The 27,637-nt window shown below is 34.4% G+C and overlaps 1 protein-coding gene across 2 annotated transcripts in view; it reads right to left on the bottom strand.

Annotated features, from left to right (window-relative positions):
- The window catches only part of LOC128237380 (uncharacterized), an 81,676-nt gene extending 55,172 nt beyond the window's left edge, over positions 1–26,504 (bottom strand). The window contains exons 1-3 of one of the 2 annotated variants that reach the window (XM_052952861.1): positions 26,378–26,504; positions 2,453–2,552; positions 412–549 (exon numbers count right to left, since the gene is read on the bottom strand). In XM_052952861.1, the coding sequence (XP_052808821.1) occupies positions 412–549; positions 2,453–2,552; positions 26,378–26,455 (316 nt within the window). In that variant the 5' untranslated portion in view covers positions 26,456–26,504. Of the gene's footprint in view, positions 1–411; positions 550–2,452; positions 2,553–26,377 lie in introns of those variants that run through there. The other variant, XM_052952862.1, reaches the window with a different exon arrangement.
- Between the last annotated feature and the right edge of the window lie 1,133 nt (positions 26,505–27,637).

The following is a 27,637-nucleotide window of genomic DNA, read 5'->3' as shown; positions in this document are numbered from 1 at the left end:
ATTAGTGCTATTCTGAACTACAATGTAGCTCTCCGGTGAATGATAACTGTTCATTATCTTACCTTTACATATCACTTGCTTTAAATACTTAAACTATGTCTTTACGAGACGGCTAGCTAACTAGTCATTTAAAGAGTCGTGATGCCATGAGCAACTTCCATCAGGCAAATAAAAACATTAGTGAAAAGACTGAATAGCCTGCAACCTACACTTGATGTTTTCGTATATATTATCTACAAAGTTTATCGATAACTATCAAAATGATTCAGTATTTCAAATGTCATATAGCATACTTGCATTTCAAAATGAAATATAATTTCTTATTTCTTTATTCTAATGAAGAGGAATATACTAAATAAAATGAAATGTGAACGTTGTGTAAAAGAGCACATTATAGCGGCGTTTACATACTGGTTTTCTCAAGAGCATTTAGGAATTCTCGCCATCTGCCTGGGTCTGGTGAAGACTTTATACTGTCCAAAAGTAAGTCTGTCGCAAGTGCTGGATCGATATCTCCAATTTTTCTTATTTTATCCTTTTCCCTTTCATCTGAAACAAATGTAAATGGTTAATTTACATACATCGATTAACAAAGGTGAAATTACCTGTCTATATATTTATTATTCATATTTTACACTTACAGTAAGTCATTTACGAGTAGTCCTTTAGTTGATATTATTGAGAGGTTATGAAACACGGCATGCACGTGTACTTGTATGTTAAGCTACACGTGTGTGTGTGAAAGTTGAAGTTAAGTTTAAAAGGCGTTTGAAAAAATTCACTTGAAACTTGTTCTCTTAGGCTCGTTGATGCCGCATATATCACGTTCCTCATTCTATCGAACATTTCCTTCGAAACTTATACAATGACCTAACCCTGGATGAAGTAGGGCATACACAGTGGTCCGCTGGTACATGTAACCGTACAAGTAATGTTTCGCAACTTCTCTTTTAAACTTTGAAAAACTACTTTAAACATATAACTCTTACATAAAGTATTTGACAACCCTTAGTCAATGACAATATATATGTGAGAAAAAAGAAGGATCCATGGAAATGGATGAATCACTTCATACATTTTGGCGCTCATTTATATAAAAATACTGCATTATTTTAATAAAAACAAGCAAATTCGTTGAATTGATATCCCCCGCCTGATTAGGCAAAGTTCATGGATTTGAAATGAAAAGTAGGTGGAATATTCCTATATTAACATGTAATATGGCTGCAGAGAAATGGGCCGTTATGAACGATGGATATAAGGTTTAGTTTGTTTAGAATTATTTGAATTAAACGTTTTGTATATAGAGTATTATTTGTAACAGTTTCTATGAATTTGAATGATTTCAAAGTGAAAGTTCAGATATGTCTGAAGTGATACAGTAAATAGCGGAAAATGACTCATGGTGAATCATGAATAGGAGCTTCATGTTGGTGATTATTGATTATAATCTATCATAATCAATTATAATGGAATTTGCTAAAAGTAAATTATCATAAAATACATATATTTATTATCATGTGTTCAGCCGTACATGTATGAACATAATCCGACCAATCAATACCATTCAATGGTTTTGGACAAGAGTTTTGTAAGATTTGACCTAGTGACCTAATCTTTTATCACATGTGACCCAGTTTTTTTATCACATGTGCCCCAGTTTTAAACTTGTCAAAGAGTTCATCAAGGAAAACATTCTGATCACGTTTCATGAATATTAGACCATACATAATGCCTATAATGTGTTCCAAAGATTTTTCTAAGATTTGAGCTAGTGACCTAGTTTTTGACCCCATGCGACCAATTTTTACAAGCGGTGCATATTTCATCAAGGGGTACATCCTGATCAAGTTTAAACATAATCTTACCAATCATTACCATGGTATGGTTTATGACAAGATTTTTCAAGGATTTGACCTAGTGACCTAATTTCCGATCATATGTGACCCAGTTTTATATACGTCCAAGAATGTCAAGGAAAACTTTTTGATTAAGTTTCATGAATGTTTGACCATGTATAATGCCTCTAGTTTGTTCCAAGGATTTTTCTAAGATTTGACCTATTGAACTAGTTTTTGACCCCATGTGACCCACTTTTACAAGTGGTCGAGATTTGATCAAGGAGAACATTCTGACCATGTTTTAACATTTACGATCAATTCCTACCAAGATTTGGTTCCGGACTGACGAACGGACGGAATGACGGACGGACGGACAACGCCAAAACAATATCCCCATCTCGAAACCTTCGATTCGGCGGGGGATAAAAAAGTCAATTGAAGTTGACGCATCGCATTATGGTTCATTATGCACTCGTTTACACGAAGTACTGTCTGAATCTGCACATAATACCAATTTATTTATTAAAAACAATGATCTGCACTATGTAGGAGGTTAGAAAATATTTACGAAAGAACGCATGTGTATCCTCTTATCATGCACGATAACTCACCAATTAAAAACAGCAAGTGCAAAATTTGTTTTGGGATCAAACGAAGTCGAATATCTCCTCTGAATATTCCAACCAGCTTTTGATATTCCGGTTCTTCATTCTGTAAAACGAGTTTCATATAAATATATAAACATGCTAAGTTGTATTTTATCATAAGTTTCTTCTGGTTTAAGTAATCACAATGATGCAAGGCAAAAATAAAAGTGTGCTCCGGAATCAGAATTGTCTCCACATCGGGCATTTTATGGACGTAAAGAGATAAAATGTTGTTTTTGATCTGAAAGGAAAAGCCATGGCGTTTAGTGAACATATTTTGGTGCTCAACATCACAAAAACAACCCCTATTACATAAATGATATTGACGCAAAACTTGCATCTTGCTTTCTGACTTGTCCATATGCTGGATTCACCTGAAACTATTCCCATTCTTGTAGCAATTTTGGATTTAAATACAACTACAATATAAACCATTCTATTAAAAATGTTTATAATAAACATGCCAAGCTATATAAACATCTAAACAGGCTTTAAATACCACATCGAACTCGACTGTTTGAAAATAATTTCATTATGATCTGTAGTATTAATGCTTTAACAAAAAAAGGAAGATTAAGAATAGATTTTGATGAAAATCTAATTTAGCTCTAGTGGCCATGCTGTATTGAGCCAGAACTGTTTGAACTAGCGTGTGAGAGGTCAATGCTAGTTAGTTTCAGACCAAGTATCAAATGGATCGTCCAAGCAATTCATAAAATATTTACCTATCGACCTGTTTGGAACCAGCATGACCTATATCCGACTTCGATGTAGATTATATAAAGACAATTTTGAACAAAGTTGTATGTATCGATGATGTTATGGTCGAATGTAGAATAATAGTGATCTTTGTGATGTTTATTCATACGGAAACCCTCATATTCGAAATTGGCCTAGATTTGATAAAAACGATCATTCTGAACAGAATTATCGATGATCATTCTGAACGGGATTCGTTGAAAACATTTTTGTATGCTTTGACCAAGTAATTTAGTTTTTTAACTGACATGACCCACATCCAAACTCGAGGTTATAAAGGAGTTATTTTATATCAGTATGACAGTATTTGAAAAAAGATATATTAGATAAAAAAAATCGTGTTGTTCTCAACTCTTTTAAAAAAAACATGACATTTCTGCCATTTTACGACAGAGGTGAGCGTTAGGTTCCCCAACGTTGAGTTTTTATTCTCCTACTCTGAAATCAGTGATGAAGTTTAAACTTTTTCTTCAATAATGTTTTGTCCAATAGTATTTTCCCAACCATTTTCGATCGAGTATGGTATTTGTGGGGGTATAGGGTAATCCTCCAGGCCGGTTTCATGCCAGCCAATGCCCACTCGAAGAAGATTCGACAGCATATTTTTTTATTCTTTCTCATGGTTTTTAAAATGAGTATTAGTCTATATGAACGTTGAATTTGCTATGCGAAATTCTATTTTAAAGAGGACCTGTCATAATAAATAAATTATAAAATGAATCAATACTTTATTTAAGTTGTATTAACCGTTTGATAAAATCTAACAAAGAAACTCTAAAAATTGTATATAAGGTTTTATAAAAATTATTTTCCCCATTGTTATGTACCAAAAACTTGTCATGTTCTCACTTGTTGTCAATATTATTTAAGTGTCTGTTGTTGAAAAGAATTATGAAAACATATCCAATAGCAAAGTTTCTTTCATCTCACGAATATAATTATCATTTCAAAATACTAGAAATAATAGTTAAATGCCAATCACCTCAAAAGTTGCTTATTCAAGGAGTGGGTGACATGCAATAGTATATATCATAATGTTCGGCAAAGTCTGTAGTATATTCAAGTGATAGTATAAATTGCCAACGCGTGGTTTGGACCGAGGTATCCAAGATTGGCGTCCAAAATGACGGCCATTAATTCGCTAAGTATGTAATGTTTGAATAGGACTATTTTCTTTCATTGGATAAGGCTAAATATTAACATGGATAATGCTTGTTACATAATGTACTTCAAAGCAATATACAACATTGACCACCTCAAGGTCAAGGTAATGGCCAGTTTAAGATCAGAGTACGAATAAGTTATTTTTAGTTTGTGTCGAAAACAGGTGGAAAATTGAAAAATGTATGTTCCTTTATTTCAAGTGGAACTTAGGGTAACGTTTTCAGATCTTTCTGAAAAAGAAGATAGCCATAATGTGTTTCTATCTGAGTCAACTGAGTCTTAAAAACTCCATTAGGGTATAATTCCTAATTTTCTGTTATAGACACAATAGGTTCCGCGCAGCCCTCAGTATCCTGTTGTGCTTACAGTAAAGCCAACTTATCCGTCTATCTATAAATGAACAGACGTGCTTATCAAAAGCCACGTCAGTGCTCATTTAAGCTCATGTTGGCCACAATTAACCCTTATTTGTCGGAAAACGTCGAAACAAATGCGGATGTAAACAAAATAATCATAATGACGTAAATGAGTTTAATAGGTCAGCCATTGAAATTCCTTGATTGAATATACCTTCGGCTCCAATACGACAAGGACGGCTTTTGAATAGAATTTACTAGAGTGAAAAATAGTGATATTCACCATTTAAACCAAGTTGTCCAACTTGGCTTATAAGCATACTTAACGTTCAAAGCTTTTGTTCAGTAATCGTTTGTAGATTTTAATATACTCGTAAATAAGGGTGTAAGAGTGTAAACATAGTGAATTATTGCATTATTTTCTCCGTTATTTTATAAATCAAGGACATAAAACTCAAGACCTACTAGTTTAATTTCGCCCATATTCAAACTTAACCGATATAGTATTGCTATACATAATCGTTAAACACATGATTAGGATTAATTAAGAAATGGAGATGTTGGTGTGTGAACAATGTTAAATATGGCACTTTCTAAAAATTCTAGGAATATTATTAAAGATCATCAAGATCTTATGGTCACACATTTTCGTTTAGAAATTGCATTTCAGTGAAATTTATAAAGAGAGAGTTCTTTAATTTGATAAACAAAGTACTAAACCTTGTATTTCATTATATTCAAGACTTATCAGTTAATAATTTTTAATAATTTGATTTTTACTTCACAATTTTACTAGGCAAATTATCAAACCACATCCTTACCGTTGCAAACGTATACCTTATACATGTTTACTATTTTTGTTGGCAAATTATTAAACACAATTCTTAACATTGCATATATATTATACATGTTATCATGCTTAACAAAAGACCGGTTATCCAGCTATCCTATTGTTCGTTTTAACAAAACATCAACACAAAATATATTTTCCTGGATTTCATGTATAGCTAAATCAATTCCTATTCGTAAGATGAACGCATTATATACAATGACAGATTTTGTAATATTATTTCTGATTCTGTACTAAGCCAAATGTAGGGATTATACATACTTAGGTTTCAATATATTTAACCGGTAAAAACGTCTTTGGTTTAAACAAAACAATGTTTATTTCAACATTTTAAAGATACACATGGTTTAAGCATAATCAAAGAAAATACTGTAGTAAAAATAGAATAAAAAATCAAGTGATATATGCACAAAACAAAATAATCACGACAGAATTGAGAAGGAAACTTTAAAGCTTATACAATGCATCGCTTCTGTCACCTCATCAGTCTGCGTGTACTGGGGTTAATGCTGTTATGATTTGAAGACTATTTTTACTTGTTATAGTGTGGTGGATAAGGTGGAAGGTAGATGCCAAATATATGACGTAGTAGGTGGTAAAATGCGTTGGAAGTATGGAAGTAGACACAAAGAGAGAAACGGAAGGAAACAGGGCGATGGGGGGGGGGGGGGGGGGGTTCAGGTCAGAGGTAGATATTAGATAATAAATAAACAGTAGTAGACAAAGGTCTGATTGCAGACAATTGGTCGAATAGGTTATGTTTTTGAGCATGATATAGGGGACAGGTGTAGAAGAAGTGGTATTCTCAATTTCTCCACATTGGCAATTTGGGCTATTGACAACATTAGAGAGCAAGTGATCATTAAGATTACTACAGTGAATCACCAGCCTGGCACGAGTGACACTCAATTTGCGTTTACCCTCATAGTAAAAATGAGGAACTGATTGTTTGTTTTTGTTACGATTATACTTGAGGGATGGCAAGGATGGAAAAGAACGAACTGATTCCGGCAGTGCATTCCATGAGAATATTGCAGATGGCCAAAATGAATTGATAACATCTGGGTTTTACAAGACATATTAAGTTAACAGAATTTCGAAGATTGTACGAGGTTGTAACAGGACGGAATAAGATAACCTGGCATAGGGGAATACAATATCTTGTAGAACAGAGTAAGTTTATGTTTCCACTTTCTTTGTTTCATGTATTCAAGTCCCGTTTTATTATAAAGAAAGGAAAATAAATCGTGATGCTGCGGAGATGATTCGCGCTGCCTCATGCTGAAATTTTATGCCCTCTTCGCTAGCTTCGACACATCTGCATATTTCAACAGAAGCCGAATAAAAGTTTTATATAAAACTTCAACAATATATATCTGGGACATATTTTAAACATCGCATGAGGTAAATACGTTGCCAGGCCTTCATTTTGACGGACTGAATATGATCATGCCATGAACAGCTACTAAATAGAACGACACTGAATTGTTTGTGAGTTGTAGCCTTTCAATATTAAATTCGTATACGATGACTTCGTGGATGAGAGGGAGATGTGCTTGTATACGGACGTTTGATGTTTTAATATACGATTATTAGTTTTTAGTGTGTTGACTGTAAGATTATCTTTTCAGTAAATTGTTTTAGCAAATTCAAATGTCTCTGTTATCCGACAACTGTATCTGAGGCTAAGGCCAAATCGACCGCAAACAGTATATAAATAGTTGTCTCCAATCTGGATTTTTTTTATTTCTCTTGCTATGGCCATCCTCTTAAAACTTTTTGACGATTTCATTCAAGAAAAATACAAAAAGCATCGGTGAAAATAAGCAGCAGTATAAGTCCTAGTTGGTATTTAAATTCTGCCGAATTAATATTTTTACTATCTCTAACTTTTGCTTTTACTTTGTAAATTATTGAAGTCAAAGCCTTCAAAAAAGTTTACAGATGCCACATTTAATTTGCAGCAAACTTTTATTATGTTGCTTGTTAAAAATACTATGCAGCACAAACGCATTATAAACAGTGCAGTACTATTCTCTAAACCCGGCTTGCGGTACTTTAATTTGGTCGAAAATATTAGCATAAAATGTAAGACGCCTTTTGATAATACTGGTGCATATTTAACCGAGGATATTCAATAGCTAAATGTCTCTTTGATTGTGTGCTGACGACCGGTCGCCCTTTTAAAAAGAATCGATATGATTATTGCTTCGTGCCATTCTCTAGGAAAGTAACCTCCATTGAAGATCAAATAGCGGTTTTATTATAGATAATAGTACATCTATGGATGATACATAACAGTCCGGTATGATATTACCGCTGCCTCCACGTTTTCAAGTTATAAAGTTTTAAATAGCTCTGAAAGTTTCATCGTCCTCTATTTCAGCGTTGAATATAATCTCCGTAGTCTCATTTATATTCGGTTTCAACTATTTCAGGTATGATATTATCAACATCAGTATTTGTATTAAACAAGTTTTCAAAATGTTCGACCAATTGATGTTATTATATATTGTTTTCAATTTGTGCACTCGTACTCAGTTGATTTAGCTTATTCAATGCCTTTGCGTTAGAAGATCGTTAAGTTGATATTCGTCGTATTTTAGTTTTTATGCTTCCGAAGGTGGGCATATTAAAATCGCACCGTCCGTCCGTCCGTCCGTCCGTCCGTCCTTCCGTACGTCCGTGTGTCCGGCTCAATAACTCGTGTCCAGGCTGTAACTTTCCCTTGTTTGTACAGATTTTAAAATAACTTGCCACATATGTTCGGCATACCAAGACGACGTGTCGCGTGCAAGACCCGTGTCCCTACCTCTTAGGTCAAGGTCACACTTAGTGTTTATTCACAATGAAATGCTGCATATAAGGACATAGAGTATAGGTTGTCGTGTCCGGGCTGTAACTTTCCCTTGTATGGACAGATTTTAAAATAACTTGCCACATGTGTTTGGCATACCAAGACGACGTGTCGCGTGCAAGAACCGTGTCCCTACCTCTAAGGTCAAGGTCACACTTAGGTGTTTATTCACAATGGAATGCTGCACATAAGGACATAGAGCATCGGTTGTCGTGTCCGGGCTGTAACTGTCTCTTGTATGCACAGATTTTAAAATAACTTGCCACATGTGTTTGGCATACCAAGACGACGTGTCGCGTGCAAAACCCGTGTCCCTACCTCTTAGGTCAAGGTCACACTTAGTGTTTATTCACAATGGAATGCTGCATATAAGGACATAGAGTATAGGTTGTCGTGTCCGGGCTGTAACTTTCCCTTGTATGGACAGATTTTAAAATAACTTGCCACATGTGTTCGACATACCAAGACGACGTGTCGCGTGCAAGAACCGTGTCCCTACCTCTAAGGTGAAAGATACACTTAGTGTTTATTCACAATGGAATGCTGAATATAAGGACATAAGAATGTAGGTTGTCAAGTATGGGTGGTATTTTTATGTTCAGAAGCAATTTAAAATAACTTGCCATATGTAACTTTTCATGTACTGACCTTGTTCATAGGTCAATGTCACATTTGGGGGCATTCGTCACATACTGTGACAGCTCTTGTTGTTTGTAAATACCTCTTTGATTTGATAAAATCCACTAGGAATATATCTGTTCTATACTGGCTGAGTACCTAAATCGGAACACTTTCGGCACTTTTTTTAAAATATTTTTAGTTAGATTTGCACCACAGCTACAAAATTTTCCATCAGCATACTAGGATTCAAGACCCATTGGTTGATATAAATGGTGAATACTAGGATTCAAGACCCATTGGTTGATATAAATGGTGTTTTTCAACTAGTGTCAATGATACATCTTCATTTGTCGACAGTGGTCGCTTTTTCTACCCAAAGGCCAAACGTTTTAGTTAGAAGTACTTTGCCCATCGTGGTTGTTCATTGTTTAATAAGTTACCACAAGATATTAAGTCCATTAATAGTTTTAGGTCCTCTGTTAAAGCGTACTTATTGGATGGACTAAGGTCATTTTGATTTTATTATATTTGTTTTTAATTTGGTTTCTTGTCAAAGATAGTTTTATTATTTGTACAAGTATCGTGGTCAGGTAAGATAAACAGGAAATGTAAAGAATTATGAAAATAAAATATGATATTTTTTTTCGTTTCGTTCAGGGTAAAAGCGTTCATAATCGTTGATACACGTGTTGGTGGAATGGTGCTTTACACACATCATTGTGTGATATAATAATTTTACAAAAAAATATTGTGTAATATGTGTGAAGCTGATTTGTTTAAATTAAATGTAAAGAAAGAAAGAAACTAACATTATTAAGGGATATTTTATACCGATCGGTAAATTGTTTGATAAATCTGATGGCATATTGTGTTAAAAAGCATTCATATCTCATTGCGGATGCTCAATCAAAACAACATGACTTCTGAAACACTCGGTGAATCGGTGTAAGGGATAATGGAAAATAGTTCAATGGCTGTATTACAAAAGATACTATAAATCAAATTTATACTTGTTGTAAAAACGCTTTTTTAATTTGTTTAATGTAGTACAATGTGCCTGAATACCTATCTACACGTAACAAACAATGGATCTCCTGTAATTTAACAGAATGCATTATAAAGGTAGATCGACGATTTATTAGTTGCAAACGAAAGTTATTTTTTCATGTAGAAACACATCTCTTTTATTTAAAAAAGCGAAACTGAGACTTGTGACAGCAAAAAAGTACCAAATCTACGGAAGGATGTGGAAAGATCATGCACGTTATTTCGTTATCTCATCTAACATCGTATGTGATAAAAAAAAACTAAACGTGTTCACGTTCAATGCCTTTCCATTTGTATTATTTAACAGTATCTGCAATATAATATTATCAATAAACTTGAATACCACAAATCAAATATTCCGCCTGTCGGGTTCTCTATCATTTTCAAACCAAATTCCGTAGTTATATTGTGCATGTCATAGAGATTGCAGATATGTTCAAATAAATTTAATAAATTTAATGATTTTTAATAACATATGACAAAAGTATCACTATAAATAATGATTACATATATTGCTCTCATATTTTGTGAAAAGCATGGGTAATTAAACATTTGAGCCATTTAATATATATTTGTATACGTTTTATAAGTCATGGCTTGGTCAATGTAGATAATCAAATCATGGTCCCGACTGTATGATGTCGCCTGCTGAATTTTACAAAGTGTTTTGGTGAAGTTTTGACAAGTTCATGGGTCATAGCTTCGGCATTACTATTACGATCCGCTTGTTTTCCAAACACAAAGGGGATATTATCAACATTTATATTGTCTCCCCATTTGCTAAGTGTCGGATATGAAACGTTTCAGTATGAGAAGACTGTCAAAGTATATTGGGACAAATCCTGACAACACACCGTAAATGGTGTGATCTGGCTGTTAATCAAACTAGTTCCAGATAGTATGGCCTTCAATATTGTAACCCGTTAATAGTAAAGATTGGATAATAATTGCTCATGTAAAAAAGCGGTCAAAGTGAATTTGGTCTAATATTGATAGTTTATGGGACATAACATCATAGTTAATAATCCGATTTGACCGTTGATCATACTCAGTCTACATATAAGACGCCCATTTACACTGCAACTAAGTTTGACAAGGATTGAATAAGAACTGTCAAGTTGGACAGCGGACGAAGTAAGTTTGATCAAATTTTGACAATTTAAAGGTCATAACTCTGGAGAGTTGTGCGAGCTGGTGTTGAGGAGCTCATTTCAAATATTATGTCAATAAACATACATAGCAGAAGGAGAGAGGAAATGAAAGTGTGAAGGCGCGGACTACGACGACGACGCCAGACAACATAATCCCAATGTGTCTGCCATGCTTCACAGGCGACATAAAAACAAAAATCATACAAAAACGTGGCTTTCTTTTGCTAACGAAACTGATGACTTTCCACACAAAACATCACATTACTCATTACATATGGGTTATTGTAATTAGGCGTATATTTTCAAACATTATTAACGTCTTTAATGTGCATAAATATGTGTCGAATTAAACCGTTGATTTTGTTATATTGTAATAACCTTTAACAGTTACTTAGACTGATTGATAAAAATGCTGAATTTAAAGTTTCAGAAATCCTAAACAAACTCGTCAAGTCTAAATGAACAAAAGTGGTTATGTAATATGAAGCAAGAGTAGGTTTAACATTTGAATGAATAAAAACCACAATGCGTTTCACCAATAATCAATAATGTAAACATTTGATATGGAATTGTAACTCAAGTATGAGCGATAGAGTGTCGGATTGTGATATTTGCTGAATGCAGGGGGAAACTTTAATTTAATTTTTGCAGAGATAGCATAATTGAATGTAAAATAGCAAATTAAATTATTTTATACGGATACAAAACCTACGAATAGTTATCGTTTTATGCACTGCTGGTATATATTTATGCTTGAATATAAAACAAACGCTTTAGAGCTTTTAAGTTATGTTATTGTGCGAAAAGTTAATCCTCAAATGTTAATTTATTTAATTTTTTAGTGAATATATTTCCTTAAATGAACGATCGCTGAACAACACGATGACAGCTGCAATTTTTGGCGTTGAAGTGCTTTTTCATCGCACTTAATAGTTCTCCCTTCTTTTTCTCCTTCTCCTTTTTCTTTCCCAAGAGACCAGAAAACATTTTTAGAAAGTTGAAATGGTGTACGCACAAAAACAGTGTAACTCCATATGAAAGCAGCCTAACGACAAGTGACAATGAATGACAACATCCAATATACGATTTGTAATTATTCAGATGTAAACGACAATAAAAACAATATCGATCAAAAAGTGTACATTTACAGAAGAAGGTAGCAGACATTTACAGAAAATGTTTGTTAATGTATTAACTATAACTTATTTTCTATGTTAGGTATTGATTTTCAAGTAAAAAAGAGAGAAGGCCATAAACCAAAAGGTTTTTGCTATACTGTTATTCTATACATGGTGGATTGTTTTGTTGTTGCTGTTGCTGTTGCTGTTGTTGTTGTTGTATAAATGATACGGAGCCCATTTTCTAAATAAACCTTAAGTTTATTTTCATGATAGCCATTTCGCTTTCAATATATATATATTCGAATGTGAAATTATATTTCGAAATTTCGAAAGTTTAGAATGACTTGCCGGTACTTTAAACCAAAAACAAATGAAACGTTTATCAAATAAAAACTTTATTAAATTTAGTCCAATAAGTATACCATTTGACTGGAGATAGATCTTTATTTTATTCGACAGGTCTTGTCATACGGGGCACCCCCAAGAATATGAAGAAAGTTTCTACATTTCTAGAACACAGATCGCATATGCAAGAGTTGGTTATCCTTCTCTTCTTTGTTTGACTTTGAATTGTTCTATACTGTATTCGTGTATACTAGTGATTTTTTTTAGATTTCCTCTTTGGTCTTCATTTCAGTAAATTGTGGCATGTTATTGGCCAATGGGAGATGTTTCAAGAACTTACCATTATATCATAACTTTTGGAAAGAAATTTCATTTCATCAAATGAGAAGAATTTCAGTAATCTAACATCAAAGATGTGTCCAAGGTACAGACAGATTTGTAAATACCTCATAGTATTTAGTTTCATTATTGTATTAACATTCAGAGATTTCCGGATAATGTATTTTCGTATATTAATTTGTTCTTGGTTTCTTTGTAGTAAGTTCAAAGAGATTATTTAAGGAATTAATTGCGGAATTGATGTCATTATCGGGTATGAAAGCAATTGGACTGGTCAAAGTGTGTGCAGTCCGAAGGACTCCACGCGTACTTTGACCAGCCAAATTGCGTTCAATCCCGCAATTCATTACTTATATTTACACCAATAGTTAATTTTTTCATTCAAAAATTGTTAAAATAATACTTCATTTAATTTAAGTTAACCTTTCAGTAATCCTTTCTTACCTATTCTGTTAATAGAACGACCCGACTGCATCCGGAAACATTTTTTTTCAAATGACGTAATCCAGTACTCTAATCCTTATTTCAGTAATCCTTTCTTACAATACCCATTCTGTTAATAGATTGACCCGACTGTATCCGGAAACATTTTTTTCAAATGACGTCACAATAACGCAGGAAAAGATCAACCACTTGAAATCACTTTAAACGTAAAATTGAAACACTTATGGAAACACTACATATAACATATGATAGTTGACCACTTATTAAAATGGTGATTTATATTTTACGCGACCTTCTGACACAATACTAAGATCAACAGTTTTCATGTATATTGTTATGCGATGAATTGCGATCCAAACATATCCGAAGATGATATCATCGGATGACAACCGTAATTGCCGAAAGGCAGTTCATTTAATGAATGGAAGTTGAGGGGTTAATATAATGTTGTGAATACTCATATTATAACAAACGTGTTCTGTTGTTTTTTTCTGCCTGACAAATAAAACATTTCCCCCTATCGTATGTTAAACCTTGAATGTTTTCATCGATAAGTCTTTGAATCAAGATTGTTTTAATCACATGCAGAAGTATTATTTCATGTCTTTCATGGAATGTCAAGCCACCGTATTCCCAGGAGTTTCTAATTTTTTCTCGCTTGATTGAATATAGTTTGTTAATAGAATAATACATGGTTGACCATGGCTTTTGGTTGATAATTGCCCCAGTGGAAGGAAGGCAATTATCAACCAAAAGCTGGGGCAATTATCAACCAAAAGCCATGGTCAACCATATATTATCCTGTATAATACATATGTTTTGTCATTTGTCAATGATTTCAAATGGATTTAAAAACATGATTTTGTAAAATAATGAAGGATATGTTATATAATTAACCTGTAGTCTGAAGTCTTAAAACTGAGATATAAAAAAGGTTTTAGATGGCATCAGCTGCGAAAAATAAAGATAACTGGAAATCAAAAAAGCACAGCTTTTTGTACGTGTTTTCCGAAAAAGCCTGCAATTTTTCAATTCTTCTAATATCTACTGTTTTACATCGGCTGTTTTTGATGTTCATTTCAATAGGTGAGCACAGCTAGGGTCGATCAAGCCTAGGAGCAGTTTCTCGGCTTGAATGACCCTAGCCATTCGCTGGAATAATTAACATTTCTCAACTAATAAAGTAAAACAAAACGTTTCAACAAAACATTTCCTTGTCTCACTGCTTTATGACCTTTGCCGAATGTAAACATCCGGTACGGTTTCGTGTAGTACTCGTTACTAAAACACGGAAGGTGTCATTATTGGTAAAACTAATTTCACTATTATTGCACCGATAGTTCCATTTTAATTCTTTAACTATTTATAGTAAATATGTATTATTATACCAAAATAAGCTAAAATAAATTTTAATATATTATCTGTTAGTTGATACGGTTGATTTTGTAACAGAGTATAAGGGAAAGCGTATATTTGAAGGGCGAGCGTTTTTATTACAGATATTTTTCCAAGCAAGGTTGTGTTGCCAGTTTTGAATACATAGTAATGTTTAATAAAAGGCTACAATGGACCAGCCTTTTGACATGCGCCCCTCCTTCGAAAGCTAAATTGATGTAGTTGAAAATGATAAGAGGGTACTACTATTATTTTTTTTAATATAAGTCCGAAATGGTGCATTTTGAGCGAATTTTATTACTTTTTCTTCGTTATTGACATGAAAAATTAACTTAAGCATCTCATTGATTTATATGATTTAATACCTCATAAATTTATTTTAATGTTATTATGAAAATTCTAAGAAATCGACCTAAAAGACAAACACGAAGGTCTACTTACACCAATAATAGACTATAACAATATCGCTATCAACAAAGGATAAGAATGTTTTCTATTGATCGTCAGCAAAACGGGAGTTAACTCGGTGTACTTATCTGTCCCTACATCTATCAACCTCAGAAACATTGAGCTAATAATAATAATACAATGAATATCCTGCTTCAAGTCACAAGGATAAATGCCCAACAGCCTCCGAAAGAGAGACCTAAAAAGTACCAAGATAACACACAAATTGCACAAACATTAGATTATCGTTTTCAATGAATGTCTGGGAAACTGTTGGCACATTAAGAGGGGGGATTGAGCGTTCAACCTCAGACTTGCCCCGTCGGAGCCAGTACCAACTTTATGGGAGGAAAGAAGTATATAGATTTAGAAAAATACAATGGATACTACAGAGACAAGCTAAGTAGCCAAGCACCATATTTAAAGGTACTAGGCTGATGCCTGACATTGAACGGGAGACAACACATAGATTACACACAGACAGACAGCATACATCAAATAGGTGTATCAGAAAGTGAAGGATTCATCGCATCGGAGTGGTCAGTGAAACAGGAGTTCAATGGGGGTTTTAACTCTACTTTCATATGATCAATTTGTATTCAAATTATGCTTATGAACTCAAACGATATTTTGTCAAGTTTAAGCTGGCTGGTGCACGTAATGTGGTATATCCACCAATCGAACTTTACTTTTCACCGAGGGCTCCTGGGCAGTAGTGATGGGCGATCGGCTTGAGATTCATTATCGATATATCAGACAGACAAACTAATTAATCAGATTGATCGATATTTATCCAACAAATAATGTTCACTTTGTGACATTTTATCTAGTTAGTAGGTACTGGTAAATAAAATTGCACTTTTTGCATGGCTTAAGAATTTATAAAATAAGGAAGTGAAATATTTATGTTGTTTGTAACTTTATATGTTTTTCCAACTAAATGCTCATATACGACAAATTGTCAACACGCAAATCAAAAACAAACATGAGATAAACTCTATGTAAACTTAATGTAAAGTCATAAAACTGAATAGTCAATGCATCATGATAACTCAATGTCAGTATCTGACTTGAATAAATTGCTTACAAACTCATAAAATTATAAGTGCATTTACACTGTCAGCAATAATGACTAGTAATACTAGAGGTTAAACATTATAATCTAAAAGAAACCTCAAGGCAATGAAATTATCTCTGATAATTTTTTGAAATCTATATTACTAAATAGATAATGCAACAAAAGCTGAGATACTATTCTTTCTCATTTTCCAGCGTAACCGTATATAAATTCATTAACTTCCGTAAACGAAAAGATACTGAACTAGAGTACACGGCTGCAACACTTCGATTACTCGATACCGACAAGAAATCGTCGACGATCGTAAACTTTAAGCCCGCGGCGACAATAAATCAACCAACGCCGATAATCGCTCTACAACTACTAGGTAGTACCTTATCACTGCTCTTCTCCGATTTTGATTGCTGAATGGTCATAAAATGTAAAATATCAAGCGAATGACCGTACAAAAATTGCAGCTTTCTTCCGCAATAATTATTTCACAATAAAAACATATCATTTCATACATACATAAAAAATGGGGAGGACATGGTCAAATACGATAACACGATACGAGTGTAATACAAACCGCACGCACAAGCACAAGCTTATACAAAAAGACATATGTACGAAAACAATCAAATACCAACCAATGGTGTCCAACAAGAAAATATGATAATCCCTTATTAAAAGATTTCAGATTGTTATGGCTTTCCTTTTTTCATCTTTCAATATCACTTGAGCTATCTCTGTCCCCTTTACTTCATAGCAAAGCATGCAGTCAGACATAGCTATTTACTTAACTGTGTTTTGCTTTGCCTTCGAAGCTTATTTTATTTAGCGGTAAAAGATTTGTTACATCCTGCTTTGGTGTGCACCGGGTACTAATTTCATCAATGCTCAGGAGCGAGACATTAGTACAATATATATATGAAAAACTACAGAAACAAGCTCAGTAGTCGAAGACCTTGACTGTGACCTTTTCTCATTCTTTCTTAATTTTGAAGCTATAGCAATGTAATTAGGACCATGTGTACAGTTTGAAAACAAATATTAATGTTGTCCTCGAATGACCTTGACTGTGACCTTTTGAATTACGTTCTTATTTTTGTAGCTACAGCAATACTATAAAGACCATGTGTACAGTTTTGCAAACAAGTATCAATGTTGTTCTTGGATGACCTTGTTTTTTACCTTTTGACCTTCTTTCTTATTTATGAAGCCAAAGCAATACAATTTGGACCATGTGTACAGTTTCGAAAACAATGTTTATATTGTGCTCGGATGACCTTGGCTGTGACCTTACAACCTACTTACTTATTTTTGACACTACAGCAATGACATTTAAACCATGTGTTCAGTTTTGAAAACAATTATCAATGTTGTCTTGGGATAACCTTGACTGTGACCTTCAGACCTACTTTCTTATTTTGAACTAACTGCAATAAAATTAGGACCATGTGTACAGTTTTGAAAACAAATATCAATGATGACCTCGGATGACATTGACTGTGACCTTTTGACCTTCTTTCTTATTTTTAAAGCTTCAGCAATGAAATGTGGACCATGTGTGCAGTTTTGCAAAGAAGTATTAATGTTGTCATCGGATTACCTTGACTGTGACCATTTGACCTACTTTCTTATTCATGAATTTAAATCAATGAAATTTTGACCATGTGTACAGTTTTGAAAACAATTATTAATTCTGTCCTTGGATGACCTTTACTGTGACCTTGTGACCTACGTTCTTATTTTTGAAACTACATCAATTAAATTACGACCTTGTGTACAGTTTTGCAAACAAATATTAATGGTGTCGTCAGATGACCTTGACTATGACCTTTTGACCTACTGTCTTATTTTTGACTCTACAGCAATGAACTTTGAATCATGTGTACTGTTTTGTAAACACATATATATTTTATACTTTGATGACCTTGTTTGTGACATTTTGACCTTCTTTCTTATTTTAGAAGCTACAGCAATGACATTTGGACCATGTGTAGAATTTAGCAAAGGAGTATCAATGTTTTTCTCGGATGACCTTGACCGTGACATTTTGACCTTCTTACTTTTTTTATGCTAAAGCGATTTAAATTTGGACAATTTGTACAGTTTTGACAACAAATATCAATGTTGTGCTTTGAAGACCTTGACTGGGACCTTTTGACCTTCTTTCTTAATTTTGAAGCTATAGCAATATAATTTGGACCGTGTGTACAGTTTAAAAACAAATATTAATGTTGTCCTCGAATGACCTTGACTGTGATCTTTTGAACTACGTTCTTATTTTTGTAGCTACAGCAATAACATAAAGACCATGTGTACAGTATTTCAAACAAGTATCAATGTTGTTGGATGACCTTGTATGTGACCTTTTGACCTACTTTCTAATTTTTGAGCTTCAGCGATTCCTTATGACTAGGAAAATGTACTAAAACCTTTGTAAACAAGTTCTTCAACAAGGCTACGATTATGTAAACTTAAGACTACCGTTCTCAGTCTCTGTAAGACTGGAAATTATGACTACATTAATTGGAAGTTCAAGGCGACTTTTTACAGCTTCCACATGGCACTCACAAAACTGCTGTAAATATCAATAATTATATGGAAACAAGCTCAGTAGCCAATGTCGTGATTCATTCGTTTTTTTTGCATAATTATATCACTTGTCTACTTTTCATGTTTTAGTTACATAGTTAATTACATGTATTTTTATTGTGCTAAATCTGTACTTATCTTGAAAATTGAAAATAAATGTTCAAATCAATATTGTTTAATCCAGTCAAAGTTTAATTTATGAGAAGGCATCGTTTATTATTATCTTACTGTACGAGCATTTGGAGGAATGCCTGTAAGACGGTAGTATGTCTTTCTTTAAAGCCAACTAGTTACTGCAGTCTTGCAGGCATATCTACTATGAACGCATTGGTATTGTTATACAGTGCTAGCACCACAGAGGGATGGTGATGCGGTGCTGGCACCGTAGCGTTATGGTGTTACGGTGCTAAAACCGTATTGGTATGGTGATACATTGCTAGCACCGCAATGGGATGGTGATACGGTGCTAGCACCACATAGGAATGGTGATACAGTGCTAGCACCATAGAGGGATGGTGATACGGTGCTAGCACCACATAGGAATGGTGATACGGTGCTAGCACCACACAGGTATGGTGATACAGTGCAATCGCCGCTGAGGGATGGTGATACAGTGTTAGCACCGCAGAGGGACGTTGATACAGTGCTAGCACCGCAGAGTGATGGTGATACTGTGCAAGCACCAGAGACGGATGGTGATACGGTGCTAGCACAACAGTGGGATGGTGTTACGGTGCTTTAACCGTATAAGTATAGTGATACAGTTCTAGCATCGCAGTGGTATGGTAATTCGGTGCTAGCACCGCACTGGCATGGTGATACAGTGCTAATATCTCAGTTGTATGGTGTTACAGTGCTAGCAACGCAGAGGTATGATGTTACGGTTCTTGCATGTCAGTGTAATTGTGTTACGGTACTCAGTGGGTTTTCATTACGAGGCAAGCACCGCATTGTGAGAGTGATTCCGTGCCGACATGGTGGTTCGGTGCCAGGAACGCATTGATACTGGTAGACAGTGCTAGCACCACAGGGGATGTTGTTAGTGTGTGCTAGAACCGTATTGGTATGGTAATACAGAGCTAGCACCGCAGTGGTGAAGTGATTTTGTGCTTTCACAGCACTGATATGGTGATACGATGCTAACACCGCAGTGATGTGGTTATAAGAAGCTAGCACTGCAGTAAAAAAAAATTACGGTACTAGCACAGTAGTATGGTGATACGGTTCAGGCACAGTAGTTGTATGCTAGTAAAATGGTGCTAGTGCCGCTGTGGTAAGGTGAAGTGCGATGGTGTTACAGTGCTTGAACCGCTTTTGGAAGGTGTTTCGTAGCTAGCAATGAAAAGGATGGTATTGCGAAACTAGCACCGCAGTGGAATAGTTTTACGGTGCTATCACCAAAGTGGGGTGGTGATAAGGTATAAGAAACGCAATAGGATCGTGTAACGGCGCTAAAACCATAGGTTGATATTGTTTTGGTGCTAGCACCGCAGTCGGATGGTATAACGGCGCTATCGTTCGGATAGTGTTAAGGTGCTAAAACCACAGGAGGATAGTGCTTCAGTGCAAGCACAGCAGTTGCATGTTGTTAAGGTACTCATAGCGCAGTGGGATACTGTTATGCTGATGGGATGGTGGTTTGGTGCTAACAACGCAGATGGATGGTATAAGGTCGCTAGCACCTCAATGGGAGGCCGTTGCGGTGCAAGCAACGTAGTGACATGGTTCTACGGTGCACAACATACATATGGTGTTACCGAGCTAGCACCGTAGTAGTTTTGTGAAACGGTGCTAGCACATCAGTTTGACGGTGTTGTGCTGCTAACACCGTTGTGTAACGGGGATACGGTGCTTGCACCGCAGGGAAATGGTGACACGGTGCTAGCACCGCAGAGGGATGACATTACGGCGCTAGCACCTCAGTTAAATGGCGTTACGGTGCTAGCCCGCAGTGGTATGGAAATGCGGTACTAGCACATCATTTGGATGGTGTTGGCAGCAGACACCGCAGTAGTGTGGTGTAACGATGTCAGCACCGCAGTGTTATGGTTATATTTCGGCGCTAGCAACTCAGTGAGATGGCCTTACGGTGCTAGCACCTCAATTGTATGGTGCTACGGTGTTATGACCGCAGTGGAATGGTGTTACGATGCTAGCACCGCCGTGGGATCGCGTTACGGTGCTAGCACCGCAGTGATATGGTATTACGATACTTAGACCGCACTGGTATGGTGTTTCGGTCCAAGCACAGCAGTTTGATGGTGTTAAGGTGCTAACACCGCAGTGGTAATAGTCATTAGTGTATTTTATTTGTTTAAATCTCCGATATTGAGATATGAATTTGGACAGTTTTATGATGGAGAATGTCCCCAAACCCCACCCAACCACACACACATTCAGACACACTTATACCCTAGAGAATAGGGATCATTTTATTGTATTGCTATCACACTAGGCTACATGTATTCAATGATAAAACAACGGGTCCATCGCAGTCTTTAAATGGTCGTTGTTAATTTTACGACGGTAAAATGGTGTAGTAAAGGTTTGTCTAAGAATTTCATAATGCATTCACGAATAAATACGAAATGAATTCAGTATTATATTGAACACTTGTATTGATGACCTATGATTTGACTTCAGACACAAGAAGTCTTGCGTTTTTATTGTATTCGGTTTGTAATACTGGAATGTCCATTTGTAGCTGCAATATACACGGTTTTGTATTATAAAGAGAAAGTGAACTACTCTGGGCATTATAATTATAGTTACAGTAAAGGTGGCCAGTAACGCCCGTATTATAGCTGTATTATTGTTGACTCTACACCAGTGCGGAACGTCTTACACTATGCTTAAAATAAACATGTTTATATAGTTTGTGTTTGTTTATGCATTAAAGGCAATAGCTGTATTTTAAACAGACGCGCGTTTTTTTAATGACTATGCATATGTGTATACAAACAGATTTTATATCCATAATTGTATTATGTGCAATCTATGAAGCCCTACATATGTAATATTGTTAAAAGAGTTTCAAATATTCTTTGAAGTGGTGTGAATCAATGCTTAAACATTATATATCTTTGTGCCTATCTTACGTTTCAATTTTGTAAGTATTTGTGATTTAGGCATTCGGAAACCCTCATATGTGTTATTGGCCTAAATCATATACAAATGTTAATTCTGAACAGATTGTTCGATGACTTTCTGTTCAATAGTATTTTCCTACGATTTTTGATCAAGGATGGGTTTTTTTGTGGGTATATAGGGTTATCCAAACAATCTTACAATGAAACCCTATTAAATGTATATTTTGATCTAAAAAAATAAAAGTCTCGCATGTGTTTCTTTGGCTCTGAATGGGGTTTATGGTTGTCAAATTGTGGCTCTTTTAGAACTGAGTAGGCTCTATTAGAATGCACATATAAGTACATGTATTTAGCTCTGAATGGGCATGTGATTACCATATGGAGCAAAGATAAGGTTTAATTACAGCTATTCATAAACTCTAATTTAGTGGGATTCATGGATGCCGAATTGTAGTCTGCTTGGCACTGAGTAAGCTTTACTGGAGCTGTAGAAGTGTGTTTTGGGGTCTTTATATTGGCTGTATGGATGCATTCATGTGATCTATTTGGTATTTAGTATGACCGATTAGTGTATGGGTATGTTTTGCAAATTGGGCGTAAGGTTGCAACAAGAAGTCCTTTTTGCATTGCAAAAGCTTTATGAGAAATACACAATTTGTTCTGCTTTGAATCTGCTTCATGTTGCGAAAATGTGATCAATTTGGCATTGTGGAGATACTCTGAATGTGATTTATTGTAGTCCAAATTAAATCGAAAGTGCACTGGACTGACTCACGTAAATACCCTTTGAGGTTTGTTTAAATAGGACAATGCTTTCCTGTGATCACTAAAGGAATTGTCAGACGCTAGAAGGGTTTGTGTTGATAGCCTTCTGTGGTTAAGGATGCCGGTTGTAATGCTGCTTTGTTGTCTGCTTGACACACGATGGACTTAAATGTCGCTGAATTTGTGTTTATTTGAAGCTTAGACGGATGCGAAAGAGTCCTCCTGTGGTATGTTTGACACTTGATATATAGATTGCAGCAGAAGTTTTACTAACCGGTTACTAAATTGGCTTGAGAACCTAATCCCTTCTTCACTTGTTTACTGAAAAGCTCTGCCAAACTTAAATAAATACCCAAACATTTATTGTTGTGCTTATACATGAAATACCACGGGTAAGATTTAAACTGCCTGCAAACTTAAGGCAAGTTTGTTCTCATTGGTAATTTTTCCGCATGGCTATTTGCGTTCATACGCACATATTGCACCTAGGGTTAATCCTAAGACATGGGTAAACTTGACCCTGAGGGTTAATATTGTTATAAAAACGTAACAATATACTTAGGAGTCAAAAAGTATAATATTTAAACCTCTTGGAAACAGCTCTTTTTTGGTGATCACCTTTGGTAGTATTCATTTGGAGAACACGGAAGTTGTTTTCATAGTCTTAAAAGCATTTCTTTGAAAAGTAACGGAATATTGAAAATTTCCTAAATCGCCAGTCTCTACAGAACCTTGTGTAAGCAAATAGACGAACATTCTCAGTTATTTGCCGTTTTGACCTTGACCTTGATATTAAAACGGACAGATATTTATGTTAACACGAAGAACTGTATGAACAATATATCTGTCGTATATTTAAACTGCTTTGAATTAACACGAGCACAATTTTCCATAAGACTCATACAGCAACAGCAACGTCGTGACCACCTTTGGCATGTTGTAATGCTATGAAATTTTGGCTTTTTAAAAAAAAAAGATCTAAAAATTCCACCCTCTATATCTTTTAGTTTAAGGAAAATAATATTTTCAAATAACATCTTCTTCACAAAAAGTAAAAAAATAAACTGAAAAAGATGAAAATGACATGGGAGTTTGTTTGGTGGTTTTTTTTTTGTTTTTTGTTTTGTTTTTTGTTGTTGTTTTTTTTTTTTTGGGGGGGGGGGTTGGGGGGTGTTCATATTCTGACCTTAAAATGTCTTTTACATTGACTTTATTGTAATCAATTGTGTACGTAATTTTAAGTACCATATCTATATGTGAATATTCATACTTATCTAAATTTTAAATAAAAAAAATACAGAAACAAGTCCAGTAGTTTAAACATGAACCCCTTTCAATGACACAGGGTCAACACCAATGATATTTAACGGAAAAAAAATCAAACCAGAAACATGAAACAATCACACAAAACTCTACAAACATCAACTACATATATACTATATCAAACTAATGATGTTTATCAACGATTGATAGGTACCACCTTGAAACGGTCAGTAAAATGTAAATTCACGGGGTTAAACTAAGACAGTGTTTCTCTTTTCACAACAATCCCGAATAAAGTAAAATAATTAATACGTAAATGGTAAATCTGATCAAAGTATGCATGAACTAGAGGGAAGTTAAGATAGAACAATAGGTTACAAAACTAAAAGATTATACTGCTATGATAAGTGATCCAAACTGCAGACGAAGGAATGTAACAGATACGATAAAGTTATTGTTTGAAACTATGAAAATCCCACACAGTCTGCGTTAGCAAACAAATGGTTTAAAACTGCGTGATTATAGAGTTTCATAATGAATAGCATCATTGTACTTACTTTGAGAATAAACAAAGAAAACATTATCAAAAAAATACAATATATATATATATATATATATATATAAATATATATGTGTGTGTGTTTTTGCTAAAATCTACTTCCAATTGATTACCCTGAGTAAAATATAGATATAAAGTAACGTCATACGTTAAATCATTTTGAGTGAACCGAACGAATGAAAAAGTCTGCTATATTTAAAATTTACATTTTCACTGAGTTGAAATTTCATGGCAGCCATTTTTGTACCATCGTTTGATATTATCGATCCACACCACTCGTTGGAAATCCCTACACTTTACTTTGCCAACCACGTTGATATATAACATTGCTTGTCATCTACTCCTTAATTCCGCCAATTTTGACCTGATTGTCACTCCATTATTATGTACAGTCATTTCAAGTTAAGATTATAAACATGTTGTTGCTTTTTGAACCGTTTTATACCTTATTTCGAAAACAGAGACTATTGGCAACATATATGCTATTGATGTTTACAGAACAAATATAGGAACATAAATGGACTTCAAGAATTGTTGCAATTGCAACAATAAAAAACTCATTGTATGAAAAAATATATATTTGAATTTTATAGGTTTTCTTTGAAAGATTGTAACACTAAAGTAAATATAAATGTTGTATTTACTGAGCTTATACAACAACAAAAATATGACAATTCATATTAATAACATGAAGGGTGATGGTGGCCATCTTATATTGTGGTGGCCATCTTTGACGTAATTTAGGTGGGCCCCGAGCTTTTTTAACCTTAACATGCGAATGTTTCATCAGACAGAGTTATGATTTTAACCCAAAGTGCACATTTTGGTAAAATTGTGTCACGATATGACTGGCCTTAAATTTATTGTTGTATGGAAGAAGTCGTTATTTTGTAATTTATTTAATGTATGCCAATTTACCTGACCTCATCTGAATGAATAATGCATTGTTAGGTGCATCGGTGGGGTTTTTTGGCGACGATAAAGAAACAGGTCTTTTGTATCTCAATAAATACAGTAACTGAGATTTATGTCGGACAAAGGAACAATTTTTTTGGAAAAATTGGAATTACATATATATACTTTACTGATCTCATCTTACATTGTGTGGGATATAAAACTAAACGTGTTCAAACATGTTTAATGCCTTTCCATTTTGTAGTTTTTAACATGATCTGCAATGTCTTAACTAGTAATAACATTATTAATAAACCAGCATTTCACAAATCGGATATTCCGCCTGTCAGGAGCGCCCATAATTTTAAATCAAAAGTAGTAGTGATGTGTTGCATTATTTCTTACATTTATGAATAATCATTGTTTTCAAATAGAACAAATTTCTAATTTGAACAACCGCCAAATGTTATCCATTGTTATTTTGTATGGATTTACCTTACAGGCGCTCAAACCAAACATGTTGACGTCATTAGTAATTAGTAGTTACGCTAGTGCTTGTATAAACAGGTTAATTTGATCTAATTCTAGGTGCATTTCCTCTCGTTTCCAAACGGTTTTGCAGAAAGTAGAAAATTTGCTTGTATATAAATCAAAGTCTTCACAGCTTTTAAGTTATGCTATTGTGCGATCATTTTAAACTCGAACAAACATAACAAAGCAAAATGGTCGCACTTAATTTAAGATATCGTAGAAAACAACACTTACATGGTATGTACGTTCAATGTTGCTATATAGTTCTCCCTTCTTTTTATCCTTTTTCTTTCTCAAAAAAACAGAAATCATTTTCACGAAATTAAAATGGTTTATGCACAAAGACAGTGCAGCTCCAAATGTTAGCAGTGTACCAACAGGGCGACAATGAATGCCATAATCAATAATTTGTAACATATTGAGGACGTACCTAGCATATTTTTGTGGTTTTCGGTTTTCGTACTCATTAGCTGGATATATTTTTATTATATTTCAGATAAAAAGGCAACAAAGAAAATGTCGATCCAAAACAAAGTAAACGTTTATAGAATAAGGTAGCAATTACTTTAAAAAAAGTTGTGCATTAATGGATCATTTATTACTTATGTGTTGTTAATTAAAGTTTGGTATTGATTTTCAAGTTAAACAAGGGAGAAGGCAAACAAGTATTTTGACATACAGGTATTCGATTTTTGGTTGATTGTTTTGATGTTGCTGTTGTTTATATGATAAGAAAGTCCACTTTCAGATTTTCAGAGGTTTGTCGTTGTTGTTGTTTTCATAAAAGCTATGTTTTCAATAAATGTTTGTATGTGCAGGTATTTTTTTAATATTACGATAGTTTGGAATAATTTGTCCGTATTTAGAAAAACAAATGAAATGTTTGTCAACAAATACCTTTTTTAAAAATTATTTCAATAATATAATCCTTTAACTGATAGTTTTTTATATTTTCCACAGGTTTTGTTTTATAGGGCACTCCAAATAATGTTTGGAATATTTCTTCATTGCTTAAACACAGATCGCATATACTACAGTTGCCTCGTCTTTTCATTTTGTTTGTAACTGAAATTTATTATACTGTGTTTGTCTTTTGTACAGAATTTGGATATTTTTTTCATTTGATCTAGCATGGAAGTATATTCGACCGGAATAGTAATATCTGAAGATTTGAAATCGTTTGTCATCCAACTTATATTGTAGAATATTATTGGCCAATGGTAGGTGTTTCAAAAACTCACTATCATATCATAAATTTGGTAAAGAGATTTCATGTCATCAAATGAGTAGAATTTCTTTACGCAAACAACGAAGATGTGTTCAAACTGCTAAAAGAAATTTGTACTACCTAATAATATTTAGTTTTATCATTGCATTGATATTCAGAAATGTTCCAGATGATGAGCTTTCGTATATCGTAGATCTGTTCTTGGTTGGTTTCTTTGTAGTACGTTTCAATAGGTTGTCGAACTATGAAAAACTACATTAAGAAAA

Source organism: Mya arenaria, chromosome 6, assembly GCF_026914265.1.
Source record: "Mya arenaria isolate MELC-2E11 chromosome 6, ASM2691426v1".
Classification (NCBI taxonomy): domain Eukaryota; kingdom Metazoa; phylum Mollusca; class Bivalvia; order Myida; family Myidae; genus Mya; species Mya arenaria.
This window is presented reverse-complemented; position numbering and strand designations above follow the sequence as displayed.